General features: G+C 54.3%; 1 protein-coding gene across 2 annotated transcripts; it reads left to right on the top strand.

Annotated features, from left to right (window-relative positions):
- The first annotated feature begins 501 nt into the window (after positions 1–501).
- On the top strand, positions 502–13,871 carry NSUN5 (NOP2/Sun RNA methyltransferase 5). Of its 2 annotated transcripts, XM_047089186.1 has the most exons (11): positions 509–624; positions 719–841; positions 1,318–1,495; positions 1,597–1,705; positions 11,984–12,122; positions 12,205–12,320; positions 12,678–12,856; positions 13,041–13,251; positions 13,325–13,465; positions 13,552–13,657; positions 13,748–13,871. In XM_047089186.1, exons 1-11 carry the CDS (start codon positions 532–534, stop codon positions 13,760–13,762), a joined length of 1,410 nt encoding a protein of 469 aa, XP_046945142.1. In that variant the 5' UTR covers positions 509–531; the 3' UTR covers positions 13,763–13,871. The 2 variants fall into 2 exon arrangements, with proteins under 2 accessions (XP_046945143.1, XP_046945142.1); XM_047089187.1 differs by lacking the exons at positions 13,552–13,657; positions 13,748–13,871 and having other exon boundaries at positions 502–624; positions 13,330–13,465.
- The last annotated feature ends 508 nt before the right edge of the window (positions 13,872–14,379 follow it).

Raw genomic sequence — 14,379 nt, 5'->3', positions numbered from 1 at the left:
CGAAGGACCAATAAGCATAGGAAAATAGCCTCAGGGAAGTTAAAACAGCAGCAAAATTCCATTGTCTATGAGATTGGCAAAGATTTGTTAGAAAAAAAAGCGAAGGTCGGGCGCCTGGGTGGCGCAGTCGGTTAAGCGTCCGACTTCAGCCAGGTCACGATCTCGCGGTCCGTGAGTTCGAGCCCCGCGTCGGGCTCTGGGCTGATGGCTCGGAGCCTGGAGCCTGTTTCCGATTCTGTGTCTCCCTCTCTCTCTGCCCCTCCCCCGTTCATGCTCTGTCTCTCTCTGTCCCAAAAATGAATAAACGTTGAAAAAAAAAATTAAAAAAAAAAAAAGAAAAAAAGCGAAGGGCTACGAAACAGGGAAACGCGCTCCCAAGGTTCGGCCGCAAACACGCCCGAGAGCCTCGGAAGAGCTCTGGGGCTTCCGGGTCGGAACCTCCGTGCCCTTTGACTCCGGAAGTGCAGGCAGACAGGGCGGTGCAGAGGCGGGTACGCTTCGCGACAAGCCGTAAAGGCGCGGGAGCAGAGCATGGCGCTCTACGCGACGGCAGCGTCCGTGCTGGCTGGCGTGGAGAGCCGGCGGGGTTCCATCAAGGGGCTGGTGTATGCCAGCAGCTTCCAGGTAGCGGGGTTCGGGGTTCGAGCCGGCGAGGGGCGGGAGGGGAGCTCGGGCGGGGGGCCCCTGCCTCAGCCGGTGTCCTCTCGGCCACGAGCAGAACGTGAAGCAGCTGTACGCGCTGGTGTGCGAGACCCAGCGCTACTCCTCCGTGCTGGACGCCGTGATCACCAGCGCCGGCCTCCTCCGCGCCGAGAAGAAGCTGCGGCCGCACCTGGCCAAGGTAGCGGGGCCGGGGGGCGGGGCGGGGCTGGGCTGGGCTGTGAGCCCCCTCCGGACCTGGTCGCCGCGCGGTACCGTCCACGGTGTGACTTCGGCAAGTCGCCCCTCTTAAATGAGGATGAGCACTCTTTAGCCGGGTTATTTGAGGTGGGATGACAGTGCTTTAACTTCGAGCCGAGTGGAAGATGAAATAAGGACGAAAGTGCAAAGTAGCCGTGGCAGGGACACTGGCCGAAACAAATGGATGATGCTGACGAGGAGGAAGGTTGGGATCCAGAGCCCTGGGCTGAGCAGCCCTGCGGACAGGTTTCGGGACAGGGCTCAGCCGTAAATCCGTTGTGATCCTGGGCGGGACACCTCACTTTCATCTGTTGCTGTCTGGATAGGTGATTGGTTCAGCGCTTGCGGTTCCAACACTATGGAGTTCCAAGACATTCACGTTTAAGGTTTTTTTTCTCTTTCTTTCCTCATCCCCAGGTACTAGTGTATGAGTTGTTGCTGGGAAAGGGCTTTAAAGGTGGCAGTGGGGGCCGATGGAAACCTTTGCTGGACCGGCACCAGGCAAGGCTGAAGGCTGAGTTGGCCCGGCTCAAGGTTCATCGAGGTGTGAGCAAGAACGAGGACCTGTTGCAGGTGGAATCCAAGCCTGGCCCAGGTGAGCTTTCTCCTAGGAAGGAGCTGTGTGGAGGAGGGTAGCTCGCAGGCCTTGGGAAGAGAGGCCTCGATCCTGCCCACTCACTGCTGATTGCTTCCCAGCCTCTCAGGTGCCTCGGTTTGTGCGGGTGAACACTCTGAAGACCTGTTGTGATGATGCGGTTGATTACTTCAAGAGACAAGGTTTCTCCTACCAGGGCCGGGCTTCCAGGTGAGCTGAGAACCCCGCCTGGCTGCCCTCCTCCAGGGGAGGTGCCTGGGGGGCACTGGGAAACAGGGATCCGTTTCTTGGACTTTTCCGGCAGTTGCTTCCTCTCCTTCCAAGGCCTGTCTTCCTCTGTCCCTTAAACATGGATTCTTGTGGTTCCTTCCTATGTTCTTCTAATGCATCCCTCAATTTCTCAAACTCTTAATTCCTGCTTCTCGCCTGATGATTTGTGTCTCGCAGCCTAGACTTCTCTCAGTATTGCTACCCTCGGGGTCATATGAGTGGTAAACAGACCCCACAGTCACAGTGTGTGTCATACTAAATTCATCTCCCCTCTGAACTTTGCACCTTCTTCGTTTTAAATTGCTAAATCCTGTTTATTCAAAATTCAAGATTTAAGAGAAATCCTTCCAAAGCAACATGCTTAAACACACGGCTGTTGGTTTATTTTGCAGTGTCCCCGCCCCCTTATAATTGACATAACATTAATTTCAGATAGACGGCTAATGACTTTGTATGTATGTACGCTGCGAAAGAATTGCTACAAGAAATCTAGGTAACATTTGTTACCGCACATAGTTACAGAAAGTTTTTCTTGTGATGAGAACTTTTAAGATCTCTTAGCATCTTTTGAATATGCAAGAGTGTATTTTTATTAGTCACCACGCTGTATATTAGATCCCCAAGACTTCAAGTAGAAACTTGTACCTTTTGACTGTCTCTACCCCTTTTGCACACATGCCGCCCCACCGTCTGCAGTCACAAATCTGTTCTCTGTATTTATGAGTTGGTTGGTCGGTTTTGGTTTTGTTTTTGTTTTTAAAAAGAGAGTCCACCCAATAGAACATACAGTGTTTGTCTTTCTGTTTGATTTGTTTCACTTAGCATAATACTTTCAAGGTCCATCCGTGTGGTCACAAATAGCAAGATTTTATTCTTTTAGAGGGAACTGAATAATATTCCTATGTGTGTGTGTACACAGGTGTAGGTACACACATACACGTATATATAGTATGGTAGTTCTATTTTTAATTTTTTGATGAGCCTCCATAGTGTTTTTCCACAGCGGCTGCACCAGTTAACATTTCCTCCCAACAGTGCACGAGGACTCCCCTCTCTCCATATCCTCACCAACCCTCATTATTTCTTTTTGGGAATAGCCATTCTCACAGGTGTGAGGTGATGTTTCATTGTGGCTTTCATTTCCATTTCCTCCGATGACTAGTGATGTTCAGCACCTTTTCGTGTACTTTTTGGCCATCTGTTTGTCTTTGGACAACTGTTTAGATTCCTTACGTGTGTTTTAATCCCACCGCCCCCTGTTTTTCGTTAACTGTTGAGTTAGTGTTCTTTACATATTTTAGATATTAACTCCTTATCCAGATATGTGATTTGCAGATATTTTCTTCCTTGCGGTAGGCTGCTTTTTCATTTTGTTGATGGTTTCCTGTGCCCTACAGAACTTTTTAGTTTGGCATAGTTCACCTGTTTATTTTTGCTTTTGCTTTTTGTTAGGAGTTGGATCCAAAAAATCAAAAAAAACCAAGACAGATGTCAGGGAGCTTACCACCCATGTTTTCTTCCAGGGGTGTTCTGTTTCCAGGGCTCACGTTTAGGTCTTTCATCCATTTTGAGTTAGTTTCTGTGTCTGCTGTAAAGTAGGGGTCCCGTTTCGTTCTTTTGTGTGTGGCTTCAGTCTTCCCAACACCATTATTGAAGAGACTGTTTTTTTTTTTCCCCCCCTGCTGTATATTCTTGGCTTCTCCGTCATAAATTGATCATTTAAGTATGGGTTTATTTCTAGGCTCTCTGTTTTGTCCCATTGATCTGTGTGTCTGATTTTATGCCAATGCCATACTGTCTTGATTTCTATACCTTTGTAATATAGTTTGAAATCAGGGAGTGTGGTATCTCCAGCTTTGTTCTTCTTTCTCAAGATTGCTTTGGCTCTTCAGGGTCTTTTGTGGTTCTACATTTTAGGATTGTTCTCTCTGTAAACAATTCTATCGGAATTGATAGAGATCACATTGAACTTGTAGATTGCTTTGCTTGTAGTATGGACATTTTAGCATTATTCTTCCAGTCCATGAGAATGGACTATCTTTTCATTTGTTTGTATCATCTTTAGTTTCTTTCATCAGTATCTTAGAGGTTTTTTGTTTGTTTGTTTGTTTGTTTGTTTTTTCAAGAATAGGTAATTTTTGGGGCGCCTGGGTGGCACAGTCGGTTAAGCGTCCGACTTCAGCCAGGTCACGATCTCGCGGTCCGTGAGTTCGAGCCCCGCGTCGGGCTCTGTGCTGACTGCTCAGAGCCTGGAGCCTGTTTCCGATTCTGTGTCTCCCTCTCTCTCTGCCCCTCCCCCGTTCATGCTCTGTCTCTGTCCCAAAAATAAATAAACGTTGAAAAAAAAAAATTAAAAAAAAAAAATAGGTAATTTTTATTATTATATAAATAATATTTATTATTTATTTATTATTATTTATTACTATTACTATTATTATTTTTTAGTGTTTATTTTTGAGAGAGAGAGACAGCATGAGCAGGGAGGGGCGCAGAGAGAGAGAGAGAGAGAGAGAGAGAGAGAGGGAGACACAGAATCTGAAGCAGGCTCCAGACCCTGAGCTGTCAGCACAGAGCCTGATGTAGGGCTCTAACTCATGAACCATGAGAACCTGAACCAAAGTCAGATGCTTAACTAACTGAGACACCCAGGCACCCCACTATCTTATAGTTTTAAGAGTACAGGACTTTCACCTCTTTGAATTTTTTTGGATACAAGTGTAAATGGGATTGTTAATTTCTTTTTCAAGATAATGTTGGTTTGCAACCTCCTTGGGAGCTTCCCAGATATGATCTGAAACCAGCCCCCAAACACAGAGGGCAGGGTCAGAGAGGGAATGAAAAAAGAGGCAGGCTGCTCCAGATTGATAGGTGGCAGGTTTAATAAGCAAGGGAACTTCTATACGAGGCTTGTCTTGGGTAACTGGAAGGCAAGTACATCTTTGCCCCCACCTGCCAGAATCTTGAAAGTTTATTGAGAGGCCTTAATTGGGTTCAGTCACATACAGGCCCCACGTTGGAGATATTGTAGGTTCAGTTCCAGAACACTGCAATAAAGCAAGTGGAATGAATTTTTTGGTTTCTCACTGCCTATGAAAGTTATGTTTCTACTATACTGTGATCTCGTAAGTGTATAGAGCATCATGTCTAAAAAAAAAAAAAAAAACTGTATTTTAAAAATACTTTATTGCTAAAAAAATGCCGAGCATCACTTGAGTTTTTGGTGAGTCAGAATCACTAATCAGAGATGACCATAATTAATAATGAAGAAGTTTAAAATATTGTGACAATTCCAAAAACATGACCCAGAGACAAGAAGTGAGCAGATAGCGTTGGAAAAATGGCGCCTTCAGTTTGTAAAAAACGCACTTATCTGTGAAGCGCAAAATGCAATGAAATGAGGTATGCCCGTATACCGTCCATGTGGTCTCAACACCATGACCCTGTCTCAAGGCTTTGTCCTTGGAGCATCCTCTGGTGGAGAAGGCGAGTGGGAATGCCCATCCCAAGGACAGGGAAAGAGGGGAGGAGCCTCTGATTGCCGGGGTCCAGCTCAGAGGTCAACTGGTAGTCATGTCCTTTCAGTGACCTCCCTCCACACTAACCCCTGTGACAAGCTCTTAAAATCCCACGTGACTGTTTTCCTCAGTGTGCCCTGAGCGGTCAGCGAGGGTCTCACGAGCACGGAGATAGCTCCTTTGGTAGCTGGCTGGCTGCCCTGGAGGCAGAAGCCGCAGCAGCGGTACAGGCACGTGCAGAAGAAAACAGGTGAAGGCAGACATTCCCCAAATCAGTGATAAGTTCTTCCTCCAAGAACCCCAGGATCCAAACCATTGATTTCTTAAAATCCTCTAGGCTGGAGGTCAGATCACTCAGGGCATTTACTTGTGTTCTTAGATGATTTTAGTAAAGATGGTATTTTAGTGGATTCATCAGATATACACATAGAACATTCTGTTTGGATAATGGCACAGGTGCTTCCTTGTGAGGCAGTAATAATTTCCAAGGCCATCCTGTTTTGGAGGGCAGCTTTTGTTATTAGAGACATTTCAGTGTTCTGTAAGGACCGGCTTTACTGGCTGCCATTCACAGTGGGCTGGGTGAATTTCATAAGGGCTTCTGTATGTGCTAGAATGTCCTCCAGTTTCACGGAAGGAACAGAGGCACCATCCAAGTGATCATATCCTCATAGACGACAGACTGTGCCCATCTGGCCTTGAGGAGAGGGAGGCTGGCAGCTTTAGTTTCTTGACCAGGTTGACCACAGCATGAGTGTTGGCGGGGGGGAGGCGGCGCTGTCCGCCATGAGGAGATGGGACTGGGGGGTGCATGTGCCAGACCGGGACCCTCACCTCCTCCCCTCTTCCAGGAACGCGTGTGCCATTCCAGGTGGGATGCCTTTCTGCAGGTGCAGCTTGCCGCAGGGCAGAGGGATCCCGGGGGAGACGGGTAGCTCCCCACCTAGGTGTGGGACATCCCAGCGAGCGTGTCAGTGGGTGACTCCTTTCCCAGGCGTGGTGGAGCCTGGCGTGCTCAGTGGCCGCACGTTGCTCCACGGTAAGGGGGCGGCAGCTGTTTGCTTTATGGTGTTGGGTGTCTCGGCAGGGTCCCCGGTCTGGCATATGGGGCAGCAGGCCCTACCGGTGGATCGTCCGGACGTACTAACGGCAGGGACGGTGCCTAGTCCACCCAGCCAAGGTGGTTTTCTGTTAGTGACGTAATCTGCTTGTTACAACATCCCTTTTTCCGGGGCGCCTGGCTGGCTCAGTCGGTTGAGCGTCCGACTTCGGCTCAGGTCATGATCTCACAGCGTGTGAGTTCAAGCCCCGTGTCGGGCTCTGTGCTGACAGCTCGGAGCCTGGAGCCTGCTTTGGATTCTGTGTCTCCCTCTCTCTCTGCCCCTCCCCTGCTCATGCTCTGTCTCTGTCTCAGAAATAAATAAAAACGTAAAAAAAAAAAAAAAAAATTAAACATCTCTTTTTCCTGACTGCCGGTCCTGCTGCTTGCAGGGTGTGTGGGTGAAGGATCCTCCATTCAGTATCATGTTCTGCCCGGTCTTGCACGTCACGGCCTTTCAAACGTGACCCCCAGTCACTGGTGGATGAGGATGTCTCTCCACGGGTCTTTTTCAGTCTCCCAACGGTGGCGGCCCAGTTGGTGCGGCGGCCAGGAAAGCTCAGGTTGGGCCAGATGTGATAACCACGCAAACCGAGTCGCAGTTAGAACCCTCGCTTGGAGGGAGGGGCCGGTCCAGTCAGTTTGCCAATTCCTTACTGGTTGGGAGCTCAGGAGGATGGCCGCAGGCACCTTTGGCAGTTGCCTCGGGCGTTATTTAGAACACACAGGTCGTGTTACCGAGTGAACCGGGTGAACCAAGTCAAGTCACCGCGTCTGCGGGGCAATCTGGCTTCCTCGGCAGCAGGCCGCCCCGCCAGGGGGCGACGGTGGGTCGGCTTCCTCCGCGCCTAGTCCGCACTGCCTGCCAAAGGTCAGTTGCTAGGGCTCGTACCTGAGCTAGGGCATTAGTTTCTTGACCGCCAGGGGGCGTCAGTGCCTTCGGAGCCGGGGTGTGGAGACCGGTGAGGCCTGCCTTGGGCTCCTGCAGGGGAACCACGGGTCTTGTCATATGCCCTGACCGCACAGGGGCTTATTCAACATCCTCTGTCCGAGCCGCGGGGCCAGTGCCCTTGGCGCAGCCCGCTGCCCGTGCGGAGGGTTAAGGGCCAGGGCTCTGAGAGATCACCAGTCAGAACGCTCTCTGTGCTGTTTCTTCCTGAGAGGCTCTGCCTGGAGGAGCGTGGGGCACACAGCTAGAAGCTGTTGCCCCCCTGCCCAGGGGGACGGGGAGGAATGCGTGGCTTCTGTCTCCTTCCGGAGCCGAGACCCAAATCCCAGGGGCACCCTTCCCGTCTGTTGTCTCTGCCACAGCGCCCGCCCCACACCTTCCGGAGTCACAGACACCTTGAACTCCAGTGGCAGCCCTGCTTGGGGGACGCCCAGGGCTTTCATCTGTCCCACTGGTATTTTTGCCTTTTCATAGGCGGCCCGCTCTCTGATCCCCGCTCGCACACGTGCACTTTCTTTACCGGGCGGTATAGAGGACCCGGCACTGTGCCAGATAGAGAATAAGAGGCCTCCGGACTCCAAAAACCCCTGCAGAGGCTCACACACATCTTCCACGTTCTTAGGGGCTGGATAAGTGTGCCCTCTGGCAATCACGGTGTCTGTGACAAGGCGGGTCTTACCCGACCAAACGATTCCCAAAACCTTGGGGCAGTGTCTGGGCCTGGAATGTTCCGTGGGTTCACTGCCCAGCCTCTCTCAGATCTCCAGCAAAGCCTGCAGGATATCCTGCGAGAGAGGCAGTTCTGCACGTGACCATTATCGCGTTAATGTGGCGGGCCCATCTTACAGGTCTCTGGCCGCCATGCCATGACATGGTGGGGTTGTGCCAGTGACCTTGGCGGAGCACTTGAAAGGTCCAACATTGGGGCACCTGGATGGCTCAGTCAGTTAAGTGTCCAACTCTTGATATTGGCTCAGGTCGTGATCTCACACTTTGGGAGGTCCTGGCTGTCACCCACCAGGAGCCTTCTGGCTCTTCTGTCTGCCCCGCTAGGCTGTTGGAAGGACTATGTGCAGGGCGCACAGTGCCCACTCGGCGCAGATCTTAGGTAGTTCCTCCGGTCTCCCTGTGCGGCTTGTGTTGTCGGACAGTCACTCTTCGTGGGGGTAACAGGTTTACAGGTTCCCAGCTGCGTTTCCCCTCAGCACCGGCGTGAATTCACCGTAAGAGGCTTGCAGAGTTCAGCCCTGTGGGATGTCTGTGCCCGGTGTGTTCCCTCGTAGGAGAGAGAGAGAAACCCCATATTCGCGGGCAGGGGCAGAACACCCAGCTTGCAGTGTCAAGGGACTTTCTTGACCGAAATTGTCGTTCGGGTTTTAAGGCTTTCCACGGGCTGACCTCTCTGTTCAGGTGGGGTCCCTGCAGCGATGAGGTCAGATCACATTTGCTTCCGGGTTACTTTCTCCAGACCCTTCGTGGCCCATTGGGATAGCCTTTTTGGCTTTCTGAGCTCCCTCTCAGGCTCTTCCCCACGACCCACACCCGTCCCCGGGACCGCTCCGCTTCCCCTAGATCAGCAGCACGTTGCCCAGCATCCATTCTAAGCGTTTTGTGGCACAAGTGGGCTCAGCGTGGACACCAGCATCCCGTCCCGGGGCTGGGGGTGGACTGGAGATCGTGTCGGCTTCCTTCCCTGCCATCATGTGGCCTGATCAGAGCCTTCAAAGACGGGTGCAGATGGCCCATCTCGCTCCCAGCCCCCCTGAGAATTTGTTGTAGCTCCTCTCTAGATTCCCAGGGTCCCACAAGCCCGGGGAGGTCCCCCTCACAGGGCCAAGCCTCCCCGCGGGCTAGAGTAATCCGGTGTCTAAGGAAGGAAGTAGCGCCAGGCAGCCCCGACTGGAGGGCATCTCCGCCTCGTGCGTGGTCAGGGAAAAGCCACTGCCCCGTGGCCGCACCAGCTGCGCCTGGCTGCTTTCCCTGGCTTTTTGCTGGAGCTTGGCAGCTACGTCGGTGAGCTCGGCAGGAGCAGACTCTCATCAGGAGTGTCTCCTGAACCGGGGACTGCCCTGCTGCCTGGGGTTGCCGTGGCTGCTCTTGCTTTCCCTCGTACCAGGGGTCCGCCAGCCCCGGTGCTTCGTCTGTTTTGCTGTCCACCGCCACAGCGCCCTCCACGTCCTCACTTTCCCAGCCGTGCGATCCGTGGGGTTAAAGCGGCCCGCCCTTCCCCGGGCGGCCCCGTGCTCGTACAGCGACCCACAGGCGGACGTATGGGCCACGCCTCCCCACACAGAGGTCGCCGGCCAACTGCGGACTTCCCCTGTGGACGCCTTTCCCAAGGCCCGTGTCTTTGGTCTCCAGGCTTGTTCATCCGTTGTTGGTTTGCAGCCTTTCATCTGAAACTGGCCCCTGTATGCAGAGGGCAAGGAGAGACCAAAGGGTGGGTAGGTGGCAGGTTTTTTGTTTTTGTTTTTGTTTTTGTTTTAATGTTTTAGTTTTTGAGAGCATAAACAGGGGAGGGGTGGAGAGAGAGGGGAGACAGAGGATCCAAAGTGTGCTGACAGGCTGACAGCATTGGGCCCGGTCCGGGGCTCGGACTCACGAACTGTGAGATCATGACCTGACCCAAAGTCAGACGCTCAACTGAGCCACCCAGGCGCCCCTAGGTGGCAGGTTTCATAAGCGAGGGAACATACACCTGCCTGCCAGAATCTTCAGTTTATACAGAGGCCTTAATGGGTTGTCTCACACCTTCCAGATGGTCTCAACACCGTATTACTCCCTCAAGGCTGTGTCCTCAGGCAGCCTCTGGGAGGGGCGAAGGCAAGCGGATGCTCATCCCGGGGCAGGGGTGAGGAGCCTCTGACTGCCCGGGTCCTGCTCCCAACAGGTGGTCACATCTTCTCTGTGACCTCCCCCAACAGATAGGTTGTCAGTGTGTAGAAACACAACAGATTTTTGCGTATGATTTTTGTATCCTGCAACTTGACTGAACTCATTTATAAGTTCTAACAGTTTGGGGGCGCCTGGGTGGCTCAGTTAAGCATCTGGCTCTTGATTTTGGCTCCGGTCATGATCTCACGGTTTTGTGGGTTTGAGCCCCCAGTCAGGCTCTGCACACTGACCTCGAGGAGCCTGCTTGGGATTCTCCTTCCCCTCTCTCTGCCCCTCCCCTGCTTATGCTCTGTCTCTCTCAAATACACTTAAAAAAAAAAAAAAATTCTGACAAGCTTTTTTGGTTGGGAGTTTTTAGGGTTTTCTATATATATCATCTGCAGATAGTGACCGTGTTACTTCTTCCTTTCCAACGTGGGCGCCTTTTTCTTCTTGATCTCGCCCAAATGCTCACCAGGCTTTGTTGAGTAACAGGGGTGAGAGTGGGCATCTCTGATCTTGATCTTAGAGGAAGGGCTTTCAGCTTTTCCCCACCGAGGATGTCAGCTGTGGGCTTTTCACATACGGCCTTTATTGTGGCGAGGCGTGTGCCTTCTGCACCTGCTTTGCTGAGAGTGTTTTTATCCTCAGTGCATGTTGAGTTTTGTCAGATGAGCCGATCAGGATTTTTATCCCTCCTGTTGTGAGTGCAGCGCAGCACGGGGATTGCTCTGTGGACCCTGAACCCGTCCTTGCATCCCTGACCTTTGCCCCTTCTGCATTCCCTCTTAACCTGGCAGCTGACATCACCATCACGCAACCATTTGGTCAGGCCACGAACCCAGTCACCGGAAATGCTTCTCTTCTCACCCTCGTCACTTACGCCCTTGCCTGCGGCATCTTTCTGCCCCCTCCCCCCACTCTGCCCGTGCTTTTCCGTCTTCTTTGGCAGAAGCAGCCCCTGACCTGGTCCCTCCGCCTCCAGACGTGTCATGTGGTCGGCCACAGGAAGATCTCCCTGCCTAAACCGTCCTTGGCTCTCTTGTGCTGTGCCCACTGCTTCCGTTGCCCGCCACCGTTCCTGTGCACTCCCTGCTGCTCCCCTGCGTTCCCATCCCCCTCATCCTGGGAGGCCGCCCCTGCGTCCGCTCCGCCTTCCCCTTCTGTGGTAGACGGTCCTTCGGTCCTTCTGCCCGCAGCACGTGGTTGGGAGGCCAGGCGGTGCGCCAGGCAGTGGCTATTTGGGTTTGGCTTCCAGCTCTGCCCCTGTGGATGGCTTTCCGAACTGAGCATCGTTGTCGGCCCGCTTCGCGAGGGTTTGGAACACGACGCCTCCGTCTCCGCTCCTCACGTTAGGAGACCCCTGCCCCTGAGCAGTCAGCTCGGTGCCCGCCTCCCCAGGAGCGACCTCTGTCCAAGTTAGGTGGTTTTTTTGTTTGTTTGAGAGAGAGAGCGAGCCCGCGCGCACATACACAGGGCAGGGGCAGAGAGAGACAGAATTCTAAGCATGCTCGGCGCTGGCAGCCTGACATGGGGCTTGAGCCCAGGAACCTCAAGATCCTGACCTGGGCCGAAGTCGAGGTGGACACTTAACTGACTGAGCCACCCAGGCGCCCCTCTGCTGCCCATTCGTATCAAATCGATCCTGTCCCTCGCTTCCGGGCGGTCTGGAGCATCTGTCGCGTGAATGAACAGTTCAAGTGAGGAAACGTGTCAAACGGCCAGCCTGGCGCATAGCCCGGAGGAACTCAGACGTGCCGATGCTTCCTGTTCCCTGGCAGCCTCGAGGACCTCCGGGCCCTCAAAGGGAAGTGCTTTCTTCTGGATCCCTTGTTGCCAGAGCTGCTGGTGTTTCCGGCCCAGACGGATCTGCACGACCACCCGCTGTACCGGGCCGGCCACCTCATTCTACAAGACAAGGTAGGGCAGGTGGGTGGGAAGGGGAGGGCCGAGAGGGAGCCGGGCCTCTGTGCGCCAGCCCAGGGCCTGCTCTGCCTGCCAGGCCAGCTGTCTGCCGGCCGTGCTGCTGGCCCCGCCCCCCGGCTCCCACGTCATCGATGCCTGCGCTGCCCCGGGCAACAAGACCAGTCACTTGGCTGCTCTTCTCAAGAACCAGGGGTGAGTGCCATGGTCAGCCTGAGGGAGCTGGGGTCTGACCTTGTACTTGGAGGACGAGATGAGGAAAACTGTGACCCGGTGGGGGCTTGAAGGCCGAAAGGAGGATCTCCCTTTAAATATTCGCTTCTGGACCCAGAGCAGTTGGTGGCGGAGCCCGAAGCTCAGCTGCCCTCTGGGTGGCCGGTGCGAAGATAGGAATCCCTCAGCCCTTGGGGCAGAGTCTCCAGGTCAGGTCCCTCTAACCACTGTCCCTTCTCTTCTGTGTCCCTGTGAAGGGACATGTTCTCGTGTCAGAACTGTGGGCCCTGAGGTTCCCCATGGATTCTCAGTTCGCCCCGTCTCTCCCCTCTTCTCCAGCAAGATCTTTGCCTTTGACCTGGACGCTGGGCGGCTGGCGTCCATGGCTACCCTGCTGGCCCGGGCCGGAGTCTCGTGCTGCGAGCTGGCCGAGGAGGACTTCCTGGCGATATCGCCCTCCGACCAGCGCTACCGTCAGGTCCAGTACATCTTGCTGGATCCTTCTTGTAGCGGCTCTGGTGAGATGGGGACAGAGCCTGGCCGCGGGACCTGCAGACGCGGGGCAACCTTGCGGCGGAAGGGGCAGCGGTTCGCTTTGGCCTCGGTCTAATACTGGTGACCCTGGGCAGACGTTGTCCCCTGCAGTGCAGGGATCTGGGTGCGAAACGAGGCCCGTCTGCAGCTGACAGGCTTTGTCCCTAGGTATGGCGACCAGACGGCTGGAGGAGCCCGGGGCGGGCACACCTAGCAAGGCGCGCTTGCAGGCCCTGGCTGGGTTCCAGCGGCGAGCACTGTGCCACGCGCTCACTTTCCCCTCCCTGCAGCGTCTGGTCTACTCCACGTGCTCCCTCTGCCAAGAGGAGAATGAAGACGTGGTGCGGGACGCCCTGCAGCAGAACTCGGGGACCTTCAGGTAGTGGGGACCCGCCGGGATCCTGGGGAAGGGGGCTGCTGTCTTTTACCCAGAAGTCTGCTCACCTCCACAGGCTAGTCCCCGTCCTCCCCTCCTGGCCCCACCGTGGCCTCGGCACTTTTCCGGGGGCTGAACGCTGCCTCCGGGCCTCCCCTGAAACCACGCTCACCGGCGGCTTCTTTGTTGCCGTACTTGAACGGGTGGAGGCGCCGAGGTGAGTGGGGGGCGGGGCGGGGGGGGTTGCTGCTTGGAAGACGCCGGAAGACCCGGGCACCTCTAACTTAGGTACTTTCCTTCTAGCTCAGTCTCCCGGGCCGAAGCACCGGCACCTCCACCCGAGGCCGCCCCGCGGAGGAAGAGACGGCGCAGAGCGGCGGCCCCTGGGGTGCCGCCCCGCACTGAGCAGGTCTGCAGAGCTGTGCCTTGGGCGGGGGGACCCCGCCATCCCGCAGCTCAGCCGGCGGGTTTTAAGGTTCTTTTCTTTTTATTGCTTTAGGAAGGAAAGCGGTAGCTGGAGGGAGAGTGTGGACTTGCCTGTCCCCTGGGCCCCTCCCCGGGCCGTGTTCTTGCTCGTGACAGCTCTGCCCACGGAAATAAAAAGCAGGACATGGTCTACGATAGATCACAGTTTTTTTTTTTATTCTTAATGACATAAGCAAGGAGAAAAATCTCACATTCATACTAAAAATTCCAACTAGCCTCACAGGAATTAAGTCTTTATTTGTAATGGAAAGTCCCAGCCTCCCGTTCCTGTCCAGTGCACGTACGTGTACACACACACACACACACACACCCACACACACACACACACACTCAGGCCGCGCCGGGACACCCTCTTTGGGGGCTCCCGGGCCAAGTGTCCTGCCTGTGGACCTGAGGTAAACTAGCTCGGAACACTAACACTAACGAGGCTCTACCTTCCGGAAGGTATCGCTAGAAGCTTGGTTTCTAGACCCGTGCCCACCCCCCCCCTCCCCCCCCAATCCTAACAGGGACTCGGGACTCGAGGTCCAGGCCTCTGGGCGCCACACACAGGTAAATACTGTCTGCTCTTCCTGGGGGGTGGGAAGGAGCAGTCCCCTGCGTCACACTCAACCTCAGTCACGAGGGGGGAGGGGGGACAAGTCA

This window comes from Lynx rufus, unplaced genomic scaffold (assembly GCF_022079265.1).
Source record: "Lynx rufus isolate CCGP_SWC_20201006 ecotype Redwood Valley unplaced genomic scaffold, mLynRuf1.p SCAF_27, whole genome shotgun sequence".
NCBI classification, from domain to species: Eukaryota; Metazoa; Chordata; class Mammalia; order Carnivora; family Felidae; genus Lynx; species Lynx rufus.
This window is presented reverse-complemented; position numbering and strand designations above follow the sequence as displayed.

Excerpts from the sequence above, each read along its gene's own strand:
- NSUN5 (XM_047089186.1), top strand. The coding sequence starts at position 532 with ATGGCGCTCTACGCGACGGCAGCGTCCGTGCTGGCTGGCGTGGAGAGC. Across the intron at positions 12,321-12,677 it reads GCTCTTCTCAAGAACCAGGG|CAAGATCTTTGCCTTTGACC; the intron begins GTGAGTGCCATG and ends CCTCTTCTCCAG. Across the intron at positions 13,252-13,324 it reads CAGAACTCGGGGACCTTCAG|GCTAGTCCCCGTCCTCCCCT; the intron begins GTAGTGGGGACC and ends TCACCTCCACAG.